Genomic DNA, 23,447 nt, shown 5'->3' with positions numbered 1-23,447 from the left:
CATTCACTTCATGAAGGCTATAGCTGCACATACATATATGCATGTACAGAGTTAACAAGTTGTATGCACACTTTTCAATGCTTACATGTCTTTATTATTATTAATTAGCCCTAACCCGGTCATTTCTCCTCCACGGGCCTGGTCAGGTTGGTTTTGACCACGCGTCCGTGTCTCTGGCCCCTCAGACCGGCCACGTAGACCTGAGGCTTGGGCACGTTGCTCCCGCCCTCCCTCTTGCTCTGGCAGGCGGCGTTCCTGGGCAGCCAGGTCTGAGTGGCGCTTTCCCGCCTCATGTGGCTCAGATCCGTCTGCACCGAGCGCGTCAGCTTGGTCCTGAGATCCGCCTGGAACACAGACCCAGAGTTCGTACACATGTTGACCCATGGATTGCAATTACTTGACTTCAATCACCACGACTTTTCAAATACTTTTCAATTACTTTTGAATTACTTTCTATGACTTTACAATTTCTTTTAAAATTCTTTTCCATGACTTTTCAAATACTTTTCAATTACTTTTTAATTACTTTCCATGAATTTTCAATTACTTTACAATTACTTTTTAAATTCTTTTCCATGACTTTTCAAATACTTTTCAATTATTTTCCCCGGACTTTTTAATTACTTTTCAATTCCCCCCCCCCGGACTTTTTAATTACTTTTTAATTACTTTTCAAATACATTTCAATTACTTTTCCCGGACTTTTCAATTACTTTTCTCTGACTTTTCAATTACTTTTCCCGGACTTTTCAATTACTTTTCTCTGACTTTTCAATTACTTTTCCATGACTTTTCAATTACTTTTCAAATACTTTTCCCAGACTTTTTAATGACTTTTAAATGTTTTTTCCATAACTTTTAAATTACTTTTCCAGGACTTTAAACCAAATTTCCATGACCAAACATTTAGTGAAACCTCGGTGTATACACGAGTATAAAACTTAAATGACGCAAAGTAATGAGAGATAATAGTTTAAAAGTATAAATATGTATAGTATATAAATGTTTATTCTTTTAATCAAACTGCGTAAATAAACATGAATTTTACAAATTTCCATGACTTTTTCAAAACTTTTGGGATCTTTTCCAGGCCTGGAAATAACCATTTAAAAATTACATGACTTTTCCAGGTTTTCCAAGAACATACGAACCCTGCAGACCTCTTTTAACCTGATTGCCATCCCCCAAAAAACGTGACGGCTCACCAGTTTGATGGCTTTCCTCCGCAGCTCCCACTCGTTCCAGTCGTACGACCCGACGACGTTCGCCTCCGGCGGGTGGACATCGGTCTGCGTGCCGCTCTCGCACTTGGTGACGAGATTCCCCGGGAAACTCTCTCCTGGTTGAAGCTGCAAAAAAGAAGAAAGTGTGAAGCCATGTCGTCAGCCACGGCATCATTCTCCATCATCATCCGCTAACCTCGGAGTAAGGGCCGACGCAGGAGAACTGCTGGTGGAGTCCGAGGAGCTGGATGAGTTCGGGGAAGAGCTTGGCTTTCTCCGCCACCTCTGCAACGAAGTCGCCTGGGCTGGAGGCAAACGTCAGGGCGGCTTCTCTGGAGCTGAAGACGTAGAGCTTCTCCTCGTGTTTCAGAACCCCGATGTGTGGGTTACCTGCAGAGGGAGGTGTCAAAGGGAGGACTTCAAGGAACACAGCGGGCCAGATTAAGGATGTATTTACTATATATATATATATATATATATATACAGGACTGTCTCAGAAAATTAGAATATTGTGATGAAGTTCTTTATTTTCTGTAATGCAATTAAAAAAACAAAAATGTCATGCATTCTGGATTCATTACAAATCAACTGAAATATTGCAAGCCTTTTATTCTGATTTATTGCTGATTATGGCTTACAGCTTAAGAAAACTCAAATATCCTATCTCTAAATATTAGAATATCATGAAAAAGTATACTAGTAGGGTATTAAACAAATCACTTGAATTGTCTAATTAACTCGAAACACCTGCAAGGGTTTCCTGAGCCTTGACAAACACTCAGCTGTTATAAATCTTTTTTTTAATTTGGTCTGAGGAAATATTAAAATTTTATGAGATAGGATTTTAGAGTTTTCTTAAGCTGTAAGCCATAATCAGCTATATTAAAAGAATAAAAGGCTTGCAATATTTCAGTTGATTTGTAATGAATCCAGAATGCATGACATTTTTGTTTTTTTAATGCATTACAGAAAATAAAGAACTTTATCACAATATTCTAATTTTCTGAGACAGTCCTGTATATATATATATATATACTACCGGTCAAACGTTTCTCCAGTTTTTATTGAAGTGTAAACAGTTTAATTTCTCAATGTACTCTAAAATGAAAGCATAGAACAAATAAACAATTTGAGATAAAAAATAATATATATATAATTTTTAAACTCAAATTGTATATATATATATACATATATAAAGATTAGAGGGAATAAACATATATATATGTATATATATATAAATATATATATTATATATCTTTATATATATATATATTTATATATATATAAATATATAATATATATATTTATGTTTAATATATATATATAATATAACTTTATATATATATGTATATATATATATATATATAAAGATTAGAGGGAATAAACACAGACAGGACCTGGGAGCAGAAGCCCGTCTCTGCTCACGAGCGTGGAGCCACAGACGCCGTTGTACTGCAGCGGCAGCTCGTTGAAGCCGACGGTTGTTTCCGGCAGGAGCCAATCCTGCGACTCCATCTCAGCCGGAGCGAGACGCTCACCTGGAGAGGCGCCGCCAAGCAAAACGGGCACATTTAAAGGGAAACTGCTCTATTTATTTGTTTTAATCTTTAAAATCTGTTCAGCGAATCAGCAGAAATGCTCGTTTTTGGCCCTGATTGTATTTTCCATAATGATCATAAATCCCAAATGAGGACATTTTAAATTATTTGGCTATTACATGGCTCCAATATGACGAACTACAAAAGTACTGAAGCTGAAAACGTTCGCACAGATTTCGAGATATAAGTTGCTCGAAAACGCTTATTTTTTTAACATACATATATATTTTCCATAATATCTATTTCTCCAATATATATTATCCAATATTGTTGTTTTGTGCGTGATGAATTGTAATCGATTGAATTGTAATTAACTGTCAGCCCATATCTCAAATTGATCAACCTTATTGAACATACAGTATATATTAAAATAAGATAAGATATTTGCTATATTTCTTCCCGGTTCGGCGCTCGTAACCTCGGCGACTCGATTGCGTCATGTTTCCGGTCCATGTTTTTTTCTCTTACCCGAGGACTCCGCCATCCTCTGGTCGTCCGTCTTCACCTCCGCCGCCTCCAGCAGGCCGTCCACGTACTCCCGGGGAAAGATCTCGGCCTGAGAGGCGACGAAGGGCCGCAGGTTGCGGGCGATGTCGCCGAGGATGCTCAGCAGCTCGGCCTCGTCCCGGAGGCCGGACCACAGCTTGGACAACGACTTGAACAGCGGCTGAAAAAAGACATTGCGTGAAAGGGAGGGGGGGGGGGGGGGTCGGGACCACCGAAGAGAAAGAACGAGAAAGATCAGGCAAAAATAACCGGAGGGCGACCGAGGCACTTACGAAAACCTTGGCGGTCGGTACGGCCGTCTGTGATTGGACGGTTTCCTTCAGCATCTTCATCTGTGAGGCCAGCTCAGTCTGCAGGGTCTCGACTCGCTGGGCGCCTAAACGTAAGTCGGACTGGGAAAGAGACGAGCACACATTTACTTTACCGCACTAAAGTTCACTCGCTTGACCATTTGTGGCTTTTCGCTTCCCTCGCGGGAGGGGCGGGGCTTATCTCCACGGCGTTACTCCATGGAAACCGTTATCATTTCCGTCATCCAACGAGGAAGAACTAACCACGAGTTCTGGTTGAGGACATCCCACAAACGTCGGAACATCAAACGCCCTCGTCTTTGGGTTCATAACATTATTATATAATATATATATTTATACATGACATCACCCGTAGGCTCCTCTACGTCTGAATGACTTCCGCTTCCAGCGCTACTCGAGCAGCAGCAGTTGGATTAATTTCAACTCCGATTGGCTTTCGCAACTCGGCGTCTGGAATTTTTTTTCGCCAAAGTTGAAATATTTCAACGTGAGGCGAATATCGGCAACGCGCAATTCCGGCGAAAATTCGCGTCTATCGCAACCGCCGGCGTCTGTACGTTGACTTTGCTCTCAGGGATCTACTCACGCAAAAAAATCTCAACAATTTTCGGGGACCCGAAAACATGAATCCGCCCGCCTCCTTTTTCCTCAAAAAGCTGCAAAAAGACAATTAAAATTCCCAGACCGCCGCTCCCCGCCCCTCACCAGTAACATTTTGAGGAAGGCTTCGTGCTGCCGGACGTTGTAGAGCGCCCGCAGGACGGCGGTGGGCGCGTCGTGGCGTCCTCCGGCCGGCCGCTCCTGCAGAGCCGTGTACCTCCACGCCGAGGCCTGCGACGCGCTCAGGTCCTGCTCCACGCCGCTGCCGGCGACTGGGAGAACTTCGCTGAGAAGCGCGGACGCTGTGGAGGAGGGGGGGGGGGGGGGTCACATCAAATATTCAGTATTTTCTGCTGCAGCCTTTTTAATACATCTGATACATGTGTCGTGGGGTTTGGGGGTTTTGGGGTTTTGGGGGTTCCTCCTTGAACCGCCCAGCCCCGCTTTACCCACGTAGGCATTATTTAAATCGCCCGCACTGTGACGTGTTTCTGTATACTTAGTTCGCGGAGGCCGGCCTCCTCGCCTCCCGCCCCGCCGGCCCTGTTGAAGAGTCGGATCCCCGTGACGACGGTGGCGAGCTCGCGGAGCTGCTGCTCCTTGTCCCTCTTCAGGAGCACCATGAAGGCTCCCAGTTCGGTCTGAGGGAAGACGCTCTGCAGGGCGGCTGGGGGGGGGGGGCAGGAGAAGAGTTTGAGCTTATTCCTCAACGCCGCCTTCGCCCCTGGAGACCTTGGCGTAAGTTGCTGCATCCAAATAAGTCTGCAAACTTACACTAGCATTCGAAAGTTTGGGGTCACAAAGGAAAAAAGTAAAGCACTGTTTCTTTAATGAAGATAACATTAAATGAAGCATAAATATATCTCTACATAGTTAATGTGTAAATGACTATTCTCTGGTGTTAGTGAAGTCTCTACAGAGGTGTGTAGAGGCCCATCTCCAGTGTTCTAATGGTACATTGTGTTATCACCTTAGAAGACTAGCGGAGGGGTATAAAACCCTTGAAGACTCTTTTGATATGAGCGCAGCTGAAAACAGTTATGCTGCTGAGAGAAGCTATAAAACTGGCCTTCCTTTGAGAACAAGAAGAACAACGTTCATATTTACAATAAAAATCATTATTTCTAACCTTGTCAATGTCTTGAAATTTGTAATTAATTTGATCATTTAAAGTGAGAGTTTTCATGGAAAAGACCAAATTGTCTGGGTGACCCCAAACTTCTGAAAGGTCGTGTACATTAAATTTCATTTATCTGCCGTTTTTATCCAAAGCGACTTACAATCATGTTACATTCACACACCGTAGACGCAGCATAAGTGTCTCTCTAGGCCCCTGAAAGGTCATTTCTATACGTTATTAGTAAAATGAGTTGCACTGGAACCGACTATCGTTCACCAGAACAAATTAAAAGTCCGAACCCGCGGCCTCTTGCTCGGCGTGGCGGTCCGTCGGCGAGACCAAGCCGGAGCTCAGCTGCATGTAAGCCACGATTCTGCGGTACAAGGCGGCCATGTCGTCGCCCGTCTTCGCTCTGCTGTCGGTGATCTCTCTGCTCACGGCGCTCAGCCTCGACTCCGCCGCCCGGTGGACTTCCTCCAGGAACTCACCTGCACAAAGTGCTGTTCAATACTCAGAATATCTGACTTGTCAAGAGCTCTAAATGAAATGGATTTGGTCATCTGATTGACAGTCCTGCACAGGATGCAGCAGACACCAACGTCAATATGCTTTTTTGGAAAGGTATTTGGTCAAAAGTATTATGATATTTGATTTATTCCCTACTCATATGGACAAGAAACAACAATACTCTATTAAGAGTACACATACACAGAGAAAAGTGCCACCTGTAAAATGGTTCTTCAGAAAGATGCCAAAGAAGAACCATATCTGGTTCCACAAAGAACCTTTAAAACCAGGGTTCTTTAAAGAACCATTTATTTAAGTAGGTCTTCAAAGAACCTATCAAGGTCTCTCAAAGAACCTTCAACCAGTAGTTCTTTAAGGCACCATTTATAGTTTCACAAAGAACCTTTCAAAACATGGTTCTTTAAATAACCATTTTCTTAAAGAGTTCTTCAAAGAACCTTTAAAAAAGTTTCAAAGAACCTAAAAATGTTTTTTTAAGGCACCATTTCTGGTTCCACAAAGAACCTTTCAAACCAGGATTCTTTAACCCTTGTGTTGCCTTCGGGTCAATTTGACCCGATTCAATGTTTAATGTCGGTGTTCTTTCGGGAGTCAACAAACAAACATAAAGTACCTCACACTTAAACTTGGAAAACAATATTAATTCTAATAATTTCCTGGAGATTTTAATAGCTGGGGTCATATTGACCTCAAGGGTAAAATATGTTAGTAAATATAAAGGTAACAGGAGGGTTAAACATTGAATCGGGTCATATTGACCCGAAGGCGACAGGAGGGTGAAACATTGAATCGGGTCAAATTGACCCGAAGGCAACACAAGGGTTAAGGAACCATTTCCTAAATAGGTCTTGAAAGAAGTGAACCTATAAAGGTGTCTCAAAGGACCTTTAAAAAGTGGTTCTTTAAGGCACCATTTATAGTTCCACAAAGAACCTTTCAAAACATGGTTCTTTAAATAACCATTTTCTTAAAGAGTTCTCCAAAGAACCTATAAAAAAGTTTCAAAGAACCTAAAAATGGTTCTTTAAGGCACCATTTCTGGTTCCACAAAGAACGTTTCAAACCAGGGTTCTTTAAATAACCTATAATGTTGCCTGAAACCGAAAAATGGTTCTCCGGTAGGTGATGGTCCATCGTAGAACCACAAAGCCTTTTAAAGAACCATTGAAGAACCATCATTGTTCTGTGTGTACGTAGTGCAGGAAAAGAATTAATGAACAAAAAGTATTTTGATAATGAATAATTTCTTTGCAGGATGTCGACTGTTAGAATATTTTCTGATTTCAGTTTTAAAACCTACAGATGTCACTTTGAGTTACGGGAGTTTTTGTGTTGAGCATTTCAAAACTCCACAAATTGTCAATTAAAACCAAATAAAAAACAGATGCATTGATAATAATCCTAAATAACGACTACTACATATTGGTCATTTTGACGCAGCACTTACGCCGGGAGGTGTAGCTTATGTCAAAGTACACTTGCATCTTGATGGTGTCCAGCGACGGGCTGCACTGCTCCGAGAGCTTATCCAGACACAGCTGGAAGAACACGTTGCAGATGGACATCAGGATAAAAACAAACAGGCGGTCACACCGTGTGTTCACCAGGCGGCTGGAGAAAGGTGTTACACCTCAAGGTTGGACGTACAAATGTACCGTCAATGTTATAAGTTATATCTGAATAAATAGATTTATTTTACATTTAAAAAAAAGCTGAATTAAAGAAAAAAATTGATTTTATTTGTAGTTTCTTCTAAAAAAAAATATTCTGTTGATTGGCCTAGCTATTTCTAAAATAAATAAAAAATATAAAATATAAATATATAAATATAAAAAGGTACAACATAATTTTAACATAATAATGATATTAGTGCAATTTATAGATCATATTTCAGTCTAACAACATAAAAAACGATGTAAACATACACTATAAATATAATTTAAATAACTAAATAATAATATTAATATAAAATCAAATGTATTTTCCAGAGTAACTGAACTGGAATCTTTGGTTAATATAAATATATGAATAAATAAATAAATAAATATATAAATAAAATAAAAATATAAATAAATAAATAAATCTACCTCTTGGAGTTTCTGCACGTCTTGTATCGTCAGCGTTCGGTCAACGTTGAACCCATTCCTCGGGTCCAGCACCACCGCTTTCACCTGAGAATATGAATATTAAATACATATATGTCACTTGTCTGGCTGGCCCACGTCATTTCAACCGTTACATGAACGCACCATGAACGCGGCCAGCGTGTCCGACACCACGTGACCTCTCGCGGCGCTCTCGTGCACGATTTCGAGGATAATGTTTTTAATCACGCACTCCGCGTGAGCTCCGGACATTCTCACCGACATCGAGACTATTCACCTCGGCTGTAATAGAAAAGAAAAGCTTAAAAGGGTAAAAGGTTAAAAGGGAGCCACGAACCGCCTGAGTGTTGACGACCGGTTGCCAGGAGTAACGCTGCGCGCGCATCACCTAGGGGGCGTGGTCCTTCGCGAGGGTTTTAAAACTGAAAAGGTGCATTGTGAAGTACGACAGGTGCCATCTGGAACCGGAAATGGTTCTTCAGAGTGATGCCAGAGAAGACCATCACCTCAGTCACCCACTCCACTCTCACCACCTGTCTCACTGATATAAAAGCATGTTTAGAAAAAGTTACATTCATTTGAATTATTAGTATTATTATTATCGATACTATTATTATTATTATTATTATCATCATTACTATTATTACTATTACCATTATAATTACTTTTATTATTATTATTATTATTATTATTATTATTATTATTATTATTATTATTATTATTATAAGATGGCTGCCTTCTCTGTATTCACACACATGTGAGAGCTCAGTGAGAACACAGCTATTCAACCAGACAGAGGAAAGCTGCACTCCTAGAAGTGGACCAGCGGAGGAAGGTGGTATACTAGCAGAGGCGGGACATTAAATCAGCAATAACACACTGTTACTACATGGAGGAATCACAAAACACAGTGTAGAAAACAACTCTCTTTATTTGCAGATCTTATAGTTATCAGATATTACATTAAGAGAAGAGGTGCTGACTCCATTGAGGCTGAACAGCCATTGGAACACAGGCACACCCTCACAGACATGTGAATGCTGAATGAAAGTGGATTAAAAGGAGTTATCCTATAAAACAGTAAATGTTAAGATCAGCTGTGAAATGTTCAGCTGGAAGACAAAAAAAGGAAGTTCAGAGTTAAATGTTCCTTCCTGTTAAATGAAGTTAAGATCAGCTGCTGTGTCGTGAACAGGTGAGAAACATGTTCACAACTCATGCAGGAACAGATCATTAAACTCTTTTCTCAACAAGCAGGATTTCCATCTGAAAGATATTCTCAGAAATGTACACACAAAAAATTCTTTGGAGTTTTCAATTTCATTCCGGAGGTTTCTTCTCTGAAGAGACAAAAGAAAGAGTCGACTTTAGTTCCAGTAAAATCCTCTTTCATGAGCTTTAATATGTGGATGTTCTTCACCTTTCATTCTTGCCCAGATGTTGACGGCCACAACTATTATGATGAGAGCTGCTAACCCAACCGGCACCAAGATGACCCTCCACCAGCCTAGAACCAGAACGGGAACATCAATGCACATTTCATTTGAGTATTCAGACTAAAATAAACTTTATTCACATTAAATCACAGAAATATTCAGAAATGTTCAAGATTAATCAAAGTTGTATTTTTTCCCCCTGAAAAATAGATTTAATTAATCCACAAAAGAGGCAATGCCGTTAATGAAGAGAAAAACCTGCACTCCATTAATAAATTAATACATCAATAAATTAATTAGTATTATTATTTATCGATAACTTTCTACAGCATTTTCCCAGAGAGTTATTCGAACAACTAACTTTTTTAATTTTGTCTCAAATAATCCAAAAAGATTAAACCTGAAATGTAACAATAAATGACAAATAATTAAATGTATTTAATGGTAAAAAAGACAGAGAAATAGATTTTAGATGAAGACACATGAAATGATGAGTCACTACTTTGTAGTTCTGGTGAATCGTCACTGATTGCAGAAGTTGTCGTGGTTTTACCTGAAATAGTGTCATCTTCAGTTGTTGTTGTTGTTGTTGTGTTTTCACCTGAACAGATGAACACAACTCAATGAACTAAAAAACTTCCAATACATGAACACAATGTAATATGAATAACTTTAAGTATTCTCACCTGTTTTATCACCTGAAGGAGGATTTCTGAACATAAACTTCTGCACTTGGTCGCCAACGGTCACTTCACACATCCATGAATTAAACCTCAATGTGTTAAAGGAACCAGACTTCACCTTCAGAGAGGCGGAGCAGGAAGACTGTGATGTCATCACGTCTTGGTGGTCTTCCTCCACCTCTTCTTCCTCAATCATCCACTTCACTTTGTGTGTACAAGTTCTATATGTGGACAAGGAGCAGATCACCTCCTCAGAGTCCTTGTGTTCAGTCACTGGGGAAGATGGAGACGTTGTGAGAGAAAGAAGAGGAACTTCATCACTATCATCATTATTATCATAATGTTAGAACATGATGATGTAAATACTCACTGGTCACAACAGACAGAATAACCTTAGCATCTTGAACTTGTTGTTGTCCTGATCTGTACTGTATGCACGCATACTGACCAACATCTTCATCGGTGACCTTCTTTATAACCAGAGAACAATTCTCTGAAACACTCAGTCTGTCTGATTTATCTTTGGCTTCAGCAACAATCTGCCCATCTTTAACCGGATACACTGCTACTGTTCTCTTGAAATCATCAAAGATCCAAACAGTAGAGTCACAGTTCTTCTGATCATCCATCACATTGAAACAAGGCAAAGAGACTTCATCTCCATCTCTGACAGTGAAGGAGTCGTAATCTTGTCCTGTTGCTGCTGCTGAGAAGATGAGAGAGAAATGAGAAGAATAAAGAGAAATCTAAACGTGAGTATTAAAGTCAGAGTGAAGATCCTTTTAGACACAGCGACAGAGTGAGAATGTTCCTCATCGTTGGTTTCTAAGAGTTCACTGAACTCACTATTCACCTCGATGGGAAACACACGTTAAATGAAGGTTAGAGGTCATAAAGTCACATTAATATGAATAAATAAGCTTCTGTAATGTGTATGTAGTCATATACACATCAGATGTCTCCTTACCTGTAAACTGAAGCACCAGAACCAGAAACCAAGAGGCTTTAATCCATCTGAGCTCAGCCATCGCTCCTCTCCTCTCTCGTAGAGTAGCCCACGGATCGGATCGAGCAGGAAGTCGTTGTCTCTGTGACTTCCTGTGTGTTCTTTGAAGGCCGCTGAAAACTCTCCGAAGTAACCGCAGTCCTTTGTCGACGGCCCCTGATGATGCCGCTGCTCTCGTCTGCTTTCCAGGTGAGAAGCAGTTCATCTCCAACGAGCCTCCAATCCGCTCATTACATGCTGACGGCCTCTAAAAAATAAACTTCCGTCTTCACAGGAAGGCAAAGATTGTAGTTTGGGTTTAAAGAACAAAAGAACTGACGGGTTCACTGGTGTAACAGGAGAGATGAGTTCATCAGAGTTAGAAAAGAGGCTTTTTACTCGCTCGTCCCTGGTTGACTTAATGGGGTTAAACTTCTACTTATACGAATAACGACACAGTTAGGCCGATTTATACTTTGTGCATATTGGTGTGAACGCAGCATTACCTATTTAACTCGTCTGATATGTCGCCGTGCTTCTTGTCTAGCCCTCACAGCGGTGTTAGAAGCTCCATGATTATGGTCTGGAATTCCTCATATGCGTTCATGATCATCTCCTGTTCGTCAGCGGAGAAAAAAAGAGGCTTTTCCTCTCAGTTTATTTGTCTTTGTCTTGTTAGTAAATCATGTTTTCGGTGATCGACGCTTTCCCCTTTTGAGGTCTGACGTCTGGTTGGAATTAACAAGATAGTTTGAGGGCGGATCAGCCTTTGAGAAACCGAGATAGCCTGATTTCAATCATCGGGTTAATTTAAGCTGGATAATAGGACCGTGACGGCTTTCTCGGTTATCCCGTGAGTCTCGGACTGAGCAGAAGCAGCAACACGGATTGTTGTGGCTAACAAAACCTTTTATTTGACATGTAATGTTCTGGCGACTGAATGAGACCTTCCACCTCCCGCTCCTCCGGCAGCGTCTTGGTTCCTACTGCTCTTTATTGGGAAGAGATACGCACACACAGACAGATTAACCTCAGCTGGGGCTGATTAACCATCATCATTGGTCTGCGTGAGTATTTGTAACGCTCGTGTTAAAATGCTTGATCGTATGATGGTTCCCATGTTCGTTTGAGTGAATGGATTGTACGTCCTAGTGGACAATACTAGAATTGAGGGATTCCCACACAGACGGATTAACCTCAGCTGGGGCTGATTAACCATCATCATTGGTCTGCGTGAGTATTTGTGACGCTCGTGTTAAAATGCTTGATCGTATGATTGTTCCCATATTGGTTTGAGTGAATGGATTGTACGTCCGAGTGGACAATACTAGAATTGAGGGATTCTCTGGAGTCTGAGTTGCGCAATTCTTTTGTGTGGTTCATAGCGGGAAAGGGCCACATTTCTTTGGGAGATGCTTTAGTGTGTATCCGTTTTTAAAAGTATTGGTCACAGGACAAATTGAAAGGATGTGTGACCAGATCTATGACGGTATTACTGCGACAACTCTGACTGCAGACTGACAGGCAGGCGAAGGACTAAAGATGGCCTCCGTGGTAGTTCTGCTCCAGAAGGACCTGCAGGACATTAAGCCTCTCATTTCCTGCATCGCATCGTCACACCCAGTTGCTCAATGACATCATTCCTTATGACAGTTTGACACACACACACACACACACACACACACACACACACCACTAGAATAAAAGGAACTTGATTACCACACTGGTCCTTCCTGAGCCGATCCTATGACGAAACACTCTACAGTTTCCCCCCGATAAGTACTTTCAGTCCATAGAATGAAATACAAGTATTTCAATGAAATAGAATAATTTAATATTTGACGAGCAGTTATAATGAAGACGACGCTGTTACTGACGCCATTAAGAAACAAAGCTCAAACCTAGCATTAGCATTAGCATAACATTAGCAAAAACACATTGTATTCCAATCAACAATTCCACATCAAAGTGAATTAAAATGAGTTATTCTGCATGAGAGTGAGTTCATGCTAATCTACTTACAAATTTAAAAAATCAATCGGAAAAAAATCTACAGGCCCAAATCGAAGTGGAAGAATTCTTAAAAACATAAGATTTTCTGATGCAGGAACAAATTAAACGTTGTTTTAAATGCTTCTTTAAATGAGATAAAACGATGCTTTAATATCAGGCTGCATGGTGAGAATTTAGTTGATCGGTTCCTCAACTTGCAAATAACAGACGTGTAACTGCAGGGGAGCATCTCTCTGCTGAGGCGACGTGGGCTGTGGAGGCCGTCGTTCAGGGGAGCCGGACACAAACAGAAGGGCCGCCCACGTTTTCATAGTTCACGGCGCCTTCATGGCCGCCTCCATCACCGGGCACCTGCCAAACACACATTGAAGCCGAAATGGAGAACAAAATAACAGATACCCAATGCTGCTGCTGCAACAGACTGTGTGTGATTCCACAAATGAATACCCATAGCTGCTGCTGCAACGTATGTTATTCCACTAACAGATAACCATTGCTGCTGCAACATGCTCTAGGTATTCCACTAACAGAAACACAATGGTGCTGCTGCAACGTACTGTGGGTGAATCCACTAACAGATGCCCAATGGAGAACAAAACGAGGGCTAGCCACCTCACAGCAACAGGGGGTCCGGGTTCGATCCCCGATCCCAGGCGGTCCTCCTGTGTGGAGTTTACACGTTCTCCCCCGTGGCAACGTGGGTTCTCTTCGGGTTCTCCGGTTCCCTCCCACAGTCCAGAGACAAGCAGCTGGGGTTAATTGGAGACGAAGGTGTGTGTGTGGTTGTCTGTCTCTATGCATGTGACCCGGGACGAGCTGTCCACCTGTCCAGGTGAGCCCTGCCTTCGCCCCGGAGCGGAACAGATCCCTGTGGAGCTGAAGCTGCGGTTCATGTTGTTGCGACGCCTCAAACGGCCGACGCTTCTTACCGAGTTGAAAACTCTGCGTCGCGGTAACAACCTGCGTTTCAAGACCCGGGCGGTTTTCATCGGTTCTTTTTGATTTTTAACTCACGGTGTTGGGATCACGTGGTCTCCGGTTCCCTGCAGAGAAACAAGAACCACAGGGGACCTTTCAGCTCTCAACGTACAGCTGGTGTTAGATCAGTGTGGAGCGGCAGAACGTCCTCACCCCCAGCTCTGACGAGGAGAACAACAACCACAGTCACCAGCAGGAGTTCAGCCAAGCGGAGAACCAGCATGCAGTAGTCCAGGACGGACCAAACTGGACGCAAATAATATGAAATAAAGAGTCTTCTTTTTTTGACAAGATGTCATACAAACTGTTGTTTGAGGATACGTTGAAGATGGGAAATAAACATGAACCCGTTAAATATATGAGAGTTGGCCTTGGGTGTTAATTAAAATCACAGCTGCTAGATTTGTTTCTCACCTGTTGTTGTTGTTGTTGTTGGATCTTCACCTGGTGAATACAAAAATAAACAAACTGTCAAATGAGAAACCACCGTGTGTTCATAACTAATACAGAATGATGTCATCTTAAAACTCATCACATCATCAGTCGTCGAGTGGCGGTGACATCATGGTGAAGCTCATTGTGACCTCACCTGAGGACGGAGGCGGGCTGAAGGGAAACACCTGCACCTCTCCAGAGTAACCGTCAGTCACTTCACACTGGAGCAACTCGGAAATTATCGGAAGGAAATGAGAAGCTGAAAATGACAAATTGGCTGAGCAAGGAGACTGGGATGTTGTCGTGTTTATGATATCTGGACCTTGAATCAGCCACTTCACTCTGTGTCTACATAGTGTTCTATATGTGGACACAGAGCAGATCAGCGTCACCTCCTCAGAGTCCTTGTGTTCAGTCACTGGGGAAGATGAGACGTTGTGAGAGAAAGAAGAGGAACTTCATCACTTTCATCATTATTATCATTATGTAAGAGAACGTGATGATGTAAATACTCACTGGTCACAACAGACAGAATAACCACAGAAGAATATCTTCCTCTTAAGCTGAGATATCTGCATCTATAACGACCAGCATCTTCATCGGTGACCTTCTTTATAACCAGAGAACAATTCTCTGAAACACTCAGTCTGTCTGATTTATCTTTGGCTTCAGCAACAATCTGCCCTTCTGTCACCAGATATACTGCTACTGTTCTCTTTAAATCATCAAAGATCCAAACAGGAAAGTCACAGTTCTTATGATCATCCATCACACTTTTACAAGGCAAAGAGACTTCATCTCCATCTCTGACAGTGAAGGAGAGGTAATGTTGTCCTGTTGCTGCTGCTGAGAAGATGAGAGAAATAAGAATAAAGAGAAATCTAAACGTGAGTATTAAAGTCAGAGTGAAGATCCTTTTAGACACAGCGACAGAGTGAGAATGTTCCTCATCGTTGGTTTCTAAGAGTTCATTGAACTCACTATTCACCTCGATGGGAAACACACGTTAAATGAAGGTTCGAGGTCATAAAGTCACATTAATATGAATAAATATGCTTCTTTAATGTGTATGTAGTCATATACACATCAGATGTCTCCTTACCTGTAAACTGAAGCACCAGAACCAGAAACCAAGAGGCTTTAATCCATCTGAGCTCAGCCATCGCTCCTCTCCTCTCTCGTCTCTCGTCTCTCTGCTTCTTCTATCGTCTCTGAACTTGTTCCGTCTTCAAGACGAAAGTTGAATCTACTTCCTCTTATTAGCGACGTGTCACTTCCTCCTCCCTCTTATTTTTATGTACTTAAGGCCGATATGAGAAGTGAAGTTCACACTGACGTCAAGTATCTGGAATCAACACCAGAGACAATTGAACCCTGTTGGGTTCAAACTGTTTCCTCTCATCCAGTTCTGTTGAAGTCGACTCTCAGAACTCAAATCATACGTTTCTATATCCAATGATCTAATCTGATGCAGCAACACACACACTGTGTTAAGACTCACGCTGACATACAAGCAAACCAACAAGGGCATCATGTTCAGTTCCACGGTCAGAAAGAAGACGACTGAGGAAGTCGAGGGTGTGAAGATCGTGGCTTCAGATAAATGTTTGCAGCTAAAGCAACTTGTTCCCTTCAGAAGGTGTTCAGAGAACAGACAGGAGTCATGGTGATGACTCACAGCATGAACACACAGGTGAAGAGTCCGTGTCATGGACCACCACGGGTTCACTCTTGATGTCCGTGGTGCAGTACGGTGACACCGGAGCAGCTGACAGCACACGGATCAGATGACCTTCCACTGGTCTGAGACCTGTTGGTTCCTCCTTCTGTGTTTGCAGCTTTTCTGAGAACTGAAGGAGAAGTGTTTTGGGGAGAGTGTGGGCAACAGCAGCAGCAGAGCCCTGGAGGTCTGACCCTCTGATGAGGACCAGAGAACCACCATGAACACATGAGGACAGTCCAGACTTCATGAGGACAAAGTGTAGTGGCGCTTCCGGGGAACGCGAATCAGGGGGCTGTAGTGGCACCTTTTGGGAATCGACAAAAAAGAGGGGGCTGTGTTGGCACCTTTCAGTAAGTGGGAATCAAGGGGCTGGAGTGGCGCATTTCGGGAAGTGCGATCAAGGGGATGTAGTGGCTCCTCCAGGGAAAGGGAATCAAGGGGCTGTACCGGCACCTTCAGGAAGCAGGAGTCAAGTGACCATAGTGCACCTCCGGGAGTGGGAACAGGTGGTTGTAGAGGTACCTCTGGGGAACAGAATCAAAGGCATGTAGTGGCACCTTTCAGGAAGCTGGAATCAGAGGGCAGGAAGATGAGTCGACTGGCAATCGCCACAGAAAGACAAGTAGACCTATGTTTATGTATTTATATTTCTTTACAGATTCATATTTAATTTGGAATTATTATTGGCGGACTGAAAAGTTAAAAGCAACGAAAGGGGAATAGAGTAAAAACTTTAAAACACTCGCTCGTATCTGAACTCTTTTGTCTTGTTTCCACCTTGTGAATTATATTAATCTTCAGATTTATCTTGTGTCTCTCTGGAGGGGCCGGCCCCTTAGTTTGAGAAACACCATGAATAAAGTATTAAAGAAGCTCCACAATGAGACGCTTCTGATGCTTTGATCCATCAGTTTTAAGGAGTACTTTTACTGATAATACTTCTGTATTTTACTTAAGTAGCATATTGAATCCATTACTTTTACTTGCATTGGAGTATTTTTACATTAAGGTGTTGGTGCCTTTTTGAAAGGTGATAATATCATATTTCTGAACATCGTCAGGCCCCTTTGGGTGCACCTCTCTGTATTCACACACATGTTCAGCCAAACAGAGGAAAGCTGCACGACTAGAAGTGGACCAGCGGAGGAAGGTGGTATCCTAGTAGAGGCGGGACATTAAATCAGCAATAACACACTGTAACTACATGGAGGAATCACAAAACACAGTGTAGAAAACAACTCTCTTTATTTGCAGATCTTATTGTTATCAGATATTACATTAAGAGAAGAGGCGCTGACTCCATTGAGGCTGAACAGCCATTGGAACACAGGCACACCCTCACAGACATGTGAATGCTGAATGAAAGTGGATTAAAAGGAGTTATTCTATAAAACAGTAAATGTTCAGATCAGCTGTGAAATGTTCAGCTGGAAGACAAAAAAAGGAAGTTCAGAGTTAAATGTTCCTTCCTGTTAAATGAAGTTAAGATCAGCTGCTGTGTCGTGAACAGGTGAGAAACATGTTCACAACTCATGCAGGAACAGATCATTAAACTCTTTTCTCAACAAGCAGGATTTCCATCTGAAAGATATTCTCAGAAATGCACAACAACAGATTTGTTTGTGGTTGTCACGAAGGCTTCGTCCCCCCGGTGGAACGTATTCAGACGGACCTCCAGTTCACATGATCTCCACCTGTTGAGACATGTGTTGACGGGCTGGTCAAACTCCATCAGGAGGTCGGATGTTTTCATAGTTCACGGTTTCATCTCCTTCGTCATAACGCACCTGTGAGAAAACACACCATCAAACATCACGTTGTGATCCCAGTCCTGCAGCTGGCTCTGGAAGTAGATTTCATTCTGCACGTTACCCAGAGCAGCAGTAAAAATACTCTTTAGACCGTAAAGAACCTTTAAAGCCTCGAATGCCTCAGAGAGAAAATACTGAAGAGGAGAATGTAGTGAAGAGAACCAGCTGTAACAATAACATGTCATCATTAGGGGGTTAAAACACTCACAGCGGCTTCATCCCTCGGAGGTTTCTTCTCTGAAGAGACAAAAGAAAGAGTCGACTTTAGTTCCAGTAAAATCCTCTTTCATGAGCTTTAATATGTGGATGTTCTTCACCTTTCATTCTTGCCCAGATGTTGACGGCCACAACTATTTTGACGAGAGCTGCTAACCCAACCGGCACCAAGATGACCCTCCACCAGCCTGGAACCAGAACGGGAACATCAATGCACATTTCATTTGAGTATTTAGACTAAAATAAACTTTATTCACATTAAACCACATAAATATTCAGAAAAGTTCAAGATTAATCAAAGTTTTATTTTTTCCCCCTGAAAAATAGATTTAATGAATCCACAAAGGAGGCAATGCCGTTAATAAAAGAAAAAAACGTGCACTCCATTAATAAATTAATTAGTATTATTATTTATCGATAACTTTCTATTTATAGCATTTCCCCAGAGTTATTCGAACAACGAACTTTTTTTCTTTTATTGTCTCAAATAATCCAAAAAGATTAAACCTGAAATGTAACAATAAATGACAAATAATGAAATGTATTTAATGGTAAAAAAGACAGAAATAGATTTTAGATGAAGACACATGAAATGATGAGTCACTCCTTTGTAGTTCTGGTGAATCGTCACTGATTGCAGAAGTTGTCGTGGTTTTACCTGAAATAGTGCATATTATTTTTGCTTTTACAGCCTAAATAAATAATTTATATATTTTTTTTTATTGCGTTGCCTTTGAAAATACCAAAAATATTAGACCTGAAATGTAAGAATTAATGAACATGAATTATAAAGTAAATGTGTTAAATGTGAGGAGAGAAAAATACATGGACATTTATTGTAGTCACTACATTGTAGTTCTGTTCAATCTTCACTAATTAACTAAAAAACTGCTAATCCATGTAAAAAAGTCACCGTCACTGTAAATATTCTGAAGTGTTCACATCATGATGAAACGATGAGTCACTCCTTTGTAGTTCTGGTGAATCGTCACTGATTGCAGAAGTTGTCGTGGTTTTACCTGAAATAGTGTCATCTTCAGTTGTTGTTGTTGTTGTTGTTGTTGTGTCTTCACCTGAACAGATTAATACAACTCAACAAACTAAAAAACTTCCAATGCATGAACACAATGTAATATGAATAACTTTAAGTATTCTCACCTGTTTTATCACCTGAAGGAGGATTTCTGAACGTAAACTTCTGCACTTGGTTGCCAACGGTCACTTCACACATCCATGAATTAAACCTCAATGTGTTAAAGGAACCAGTCTTCACCTTCAGAGAGGCGGAGCAGGAAGACTGTGATGTCATCACGTCTTGGTGGTCTTCCTCCACCTCTTCTTCCTCAATCATCCACTTCATTTTGAGTCTACAAGTTCTATATGTGGACAAGGAGCAGATCACCTCCTCAGAGTCCTTGTGTTCAGTCACTGGGGAAGATGGAGACGTTGTGAGAGAAAGAAGAGGAACTTCATCACTATCATCATTATTATCATAATGTTAGAACATGATGATGTAAATACTCACTGGTCACAACAGACAGAATAACCAGAGCATCTTGAACTTGTTGTTGTCCTGATCTGTACTGTATGCACGCATAATGACCAACATCTTCATCAGTGACCTTCTTTATAACCAGAGAACATCTCTCTGAAACACTCAGTCTGTCTGATTTATCTTTGGCTTCAACATCAATCTGCCCTTCTTTAACCAGAAATACTGCTACTGGACTCTTTAAATCATAAAAGATCCAATCATTCGAGTCACAGTTCTTATGATCATCCATCACATTGAAACAAGGCAAAGAGACTTCATCTCCATCTCTGACAGTGAAGGAGTCGTAATCTTGTCCTGTTGCTGCTGCTGAGAAGATGAGAGAGAAATGAGAAGAATAAAGAGAAATCTAAACGTGAGTATTAAAGTCAGAGTGAAGATCCTTCTAGACACAGCGACAGAGTGAGAATGTTCCTCATCGTTGGTTTCTAAGAGTTCATTGAACTCACTATTCACCTCGATGGGAAACACACGTTAAATGAAGGTTAGAGGTCATAAAGTCACATTAATATGAATAAATAAGCTTCTTTAATGTGTATGTAGTCATATACACATCAGATGTCTCCTTACCTGTAAACTGAAGCACCAGAACCAGAAACCGAGAGGCTTTAATCCATCTGAGCTCAGCCATCGCTCCTCTCGTCTCTCGTAGAGTAGCCCACGGATCGGATCGAGCAGGAAGTCGTTGTCTCTGTGACTTCCTGTGTGTTCTTTGAAGGCCGCTGAAAACTCTCCGATGTAACCGCAGTCCTTTGTCGACGGCCCCTGATGACGCCGCTGCTCTCGTCTGCTTTCCAGGTGAGAAGCAGTTCATCTCCATTGAGCCTCCAATCCGCTCATTACAGGCTGACGGCCTCTAAAAAATAAACTTCCGTCTTCACAGGAAGGCAAAGATTGTAGTTTGGGTTTAAAGAACAAAAGAACTGACGGGTTCACTGGTGTAACAGGAGAGATGAGTTCATCAGTTAGAAAAGAGGCTTTTTACTCGCTCGTCCCTGGTTGACTTTATGGGGTTAAACTTCTACTTATACTAATAACGACACAGTTAGGCCCGATTTATACTTTGTGCATATTGGTGTGAATGCTGCATTACCTATTTAACTCGTCTGATATGTCGCCGTGCTTCTTGTCTAGCCCTCACAGCGGTGTTAGAAGCTCCATGATTATGGTCTGGAATTCCTCATATGCTTTCATGATCATCTCCACACAGACGGATTAACCTCAGCTGGGGCTGATTAACCATCATCATTGGTCTGCGTGAGTATTTGTCACGCTCGTGTTAAAATGCTTGATCGTATGATTGTTCCCATATTGGTTTGAGTGAATGGATTGTACGTCCTAGTGGACAATACTAGAATTGAGGGATTCTCTGGAGTCTGAGTTGCGCAATTCTTTTGTGTGGTTCATAGCGGGAAAGGGCCACATTTCTTTGGGAGATGCTTTAGTGTGTATCCGTTTTTAAAAGTATTGGTCACAGGACAAATTGAAAGGATGTGTGACCAGATCTATGACGGTATTACTGCGACAACTCTGACTGCAGACTGACAGGCAGGCGAAGGACTAAAGATGGCCTCCGTGGTAGTTCTGCTCCAGAAGGACCTGCAGGACATTAAGCCTCTCATTTCCTGCATCGCATCGTCACACCCAGTTGCTCAATGACATCATTCCTTATGACAGTTTGACACACACACACACACACACACACACCACTAGAATAAAAGGAACTTGATTACCACACTGGTCCTTCCTGAGCCGATCCTATGACGAAACACTCTACAGTTTCCCCCCGATAAGTACTTTCAGTCCATAGAATGAAATACAAGTATTTCAATTAAATAGAAGAATTTAATATTTGACGAGCAGTTATAATGAAGACGACGCTGTTACTGACGCCATTAGGAAACAAAGCTCAAACCTAGCATTAGCATTAGCATAACATTAGCAAAAACACATTGTATTCCAATCAACAATTCCACATCAAAGTGAATTAAAATGAGTTATTCTGCATGAGAGTGAGTTCATGCTAATCTACTTACAAATTTAAAAAATCAATCGGAAAGAAATCTACAGGCCCAAATCGAAGTGGATGACTTCTTAAAAACATAAGATTTTCTGATGCAGGAACAAATTAAATGTTGTTTTAAATGGTTCTTTAAATGAGATGAAACGATGCTTTAATATCAGGCTGCATGGTGAGAATTTAGTTGATCAGTTCCTCAACTTGCAAATAACAGACGTGTAACTGCAGGGGAGCATCTCTCTGCTGAGGCGACGTGGGCTGTGGAGGCCGTCGTTCAGGGGAGCCGGACACAAACAGAAGGGCCGCCCACGGTCCGTGTACGTAATGTTATTTCGTTTTTTCGTTTCATTCCAAATACGGAATACGGAAATCACGTGGTTTTTTCGTTTTCCGTTTCAAAACCAAAACGGAAAAACGGAATACCACCTCCGTATTTCGTTTCTGCTGTCTGAAACCAAAAACGACAGAACGGAAGTGCTTAAAATGAAGTCAAAATAAAAGCCAGTGATACATATTCGTATTGACCTTAGAAGAATATTAATTAATCAATATAAAGAATAAATAATTAAACCGGGATATTTTAACGATGCAAACACATAGCAGGGTAACGTTAGAAGAATATAATTTAGTCAATATAAAGAATAAATAATTAAACCTGGATATGTTAGCAACAGTGGTGACGACGGGAAGTTTAATATTCATGTACACAGCAAGAATCACCTTCTCACTTAATCGTTGCATTGTTTGATGCAACACAGTTCCTAATATAGATTCATCAAACTAGAGTTGTTGCTGTTTTAATATGTATATTTCCACCGCAGAGTAAACGGTTCACCTTTATTCCACTAGATGACAGTATAGCTGTTATTGATACATATGTATTTAATGCCGTTTATTTCCTCTGACATTTAATGTTCATGGTTCATTTCCAGCATAGTTGTATAAATCATGTATTTACTTGTTTTATTTGGGTCATTTTGGAACTAAACATTCCCACATGGAAGAGTGAGGATATGATGACCACGAGGCAATACATTTTGACAATTGAAAAATAAAGAGACAGTTGAGTTTTTCTTATGAAGCAGCGTTCAGTTAGCACCCAGTCACAGCACCACCTGTGCTTCACCTGTAACCTTCATTACTACATCATCATTACATCAACGGTTAATGGGGACACGTTTTTTGTTTTGTTTTTCGTTTTATGTTTATATGCATGTGTGTGTATGTATAGTGTGTGTGTTTATATGTATATATGTGTATGTGTGTGTGAATATGTATGTATATGTATGTATATGTAACGTATGTGTGTGTATATATATCCATATATATATATGATTCTTTGAAATTCGTTTTTTCGAGAAATCATCGGTTAATTGTTGTTGAATTATGATTGTTGTATATTTTGGTGATCGAAATAAACTAAATCATCATCAACATGCAACCTGTTCTGTTGTGACTCTGCTGTCAGTCTTCCTCTGACTACATCACATCATCATCAACATGTTCATAAGAGTAGCCACAAATCACCCATACCTGATGTGATTGATCTTGTTCTGACCAATACATTCAATAACACTGCAGTTGAGCAGCTGAGCAGCACAAA

The 23,447-nt window shown here is 41.1% G+C and overlaps 3 protein-coding genes across 11 annotated transcripts; all 3 read right to left on the bottom strand.

Moving 5' to 3' along the window:
* Positions 1 to 104: 104 nt before the first annotated feature.
* On the bottom strand, positions 105 to 8,289 carry cfap206 (cilia and flagella associated protein 206). The gene is made up of 12 exons (XM_056428468.1): positions 8,137 to 8,289; positions 7,975 to 8,058; positions 7,335 to 7,425; positions 5,659 to 5,847; positions 4,739 to 4,906; positions 4,345 to 4,541; positions 3,601 to 3,720; positions 3,290 to 3,488; positions 2,621 to 2,761; positions 1,420 to 1,613; positions 1,206 to 1,349; positions 105 to 344 (listed from the first exon to the last, which is right to left on the bottom strand). Exons 1-12 carry the CDS (start codon positions 8,254 to 8,256, stop codon positions 120 to 122), a joined length of 1,872 nt encoding a protein of 623 aa, XP_056284443.1. The 5' UTR covers positions 8,257 to 8,289; the 3' UTR covers positions 105 to 119.
* Positions 8,290 to 8,905: 616 nt separating this feature from the next.
* On the bottom strand, positions 8,906 to 12,797 carry LOC130202348 (uncharacterized). 5 transcript variants are annotated; one of them, XM_056427828.1, is made up of 6 exons: positions 11,079 to 12,797; positions 10,482 to 10,817; positions 10,115 to 10,423; positions 9,982 to 10,029; positions 9,413 to 9,499; positions 8,906 to 9,332 (listed from the first exon to the last, which is right to left on the bottom strand). In XM_056427828.1, the coding sequence occupies exons 1-6, from the start codon at positions 11,320 to 11,322 to the stop codon at positions 9,313 to 9,315; spliced, it is 1,044 nt and encodes a 347-aa protein (XP_056283803.1). In that variant the 5' UTR covers positions 11,323 to 12,797; the 3' UTR covers positions 8,906 to 9,312. The 5 variants fall into 5 exon arrangements, with proteins under 5 accessions (XP_056283803.1, XP_056283802.1, XP_056283800.1 ...); XM_056427827.1 differs by having other exon boundaries at positions 8,906 to 9,104; XM_056427825.1 differs by having other exon boundaries at positions 8,906 to 9,499.
* A 110-nt stretch (positions 12,798 to 12,907) lies between these two features.
* LOC130202351 (uncharacterized) lies at positions 12,908 to 15,708 on the bottom strand. Of its 5 annotated transcripts, none has more exons than XR_008833343.1 (7): positions 15,625 to 15,708; positions 15,039 to 15,368; positions 14,677 to 14,940; positions 14,502 to 14,531; positions 14,241 to 14,333; positions 13,667 to 14,152; positions 12,908 to 13,460 (listed from the first exon to the last, which is right to left on the bottom strand). XR_008833343.1 is itself a non-coding variant. In XM_056427832.1 (7 exons), the coding sequence occupies exons 1-7, from the start codon at positions 15,683 to 15,685 to the stop codon at positions 13,377 to 13,379; spliced, it is 891 nt and encodes a 296-aa protein (XP_056283807.1). In that variant the 5' UTR covers positions 15,686 to 15,708; the 3' UTR covers positions 12,908 to 13,376. The 5 variants fall into 5 exon arrangements, 1 of the variants encoding a protein (XP_056283807.1); XM_056427832.1 differs by having other exon boundaries at positions 14,124 to 14,152; XR_008833340.1 differs by having other exon boundaries at positions 13,667 to 14,333.
* Between the last annotated feature and the right edge of the window lie 7,739 nt (positions 15,709 to 23,447).

Source organism: Pseudoliparis swirei, chromosome 12 (assembly GCF_029220125.1).
Source record: "Pseudoliparis swirei isolate HS2019 ecotype Mariana Trench chromosome 12, NWPU_hadal_v1, whole genome shotgun sequence".
Lineage (NCBI taxonomy): Eukaryota > Metazoa > Chordata > Actinopteri > Perciformes > Liparidae > Pseudoliparis > Pseudoliparis swirei.
Note: the sequence above shows the minus strand (reverse complement) of the source record. Positions and strands in the feature narration are given on the sequence as shown.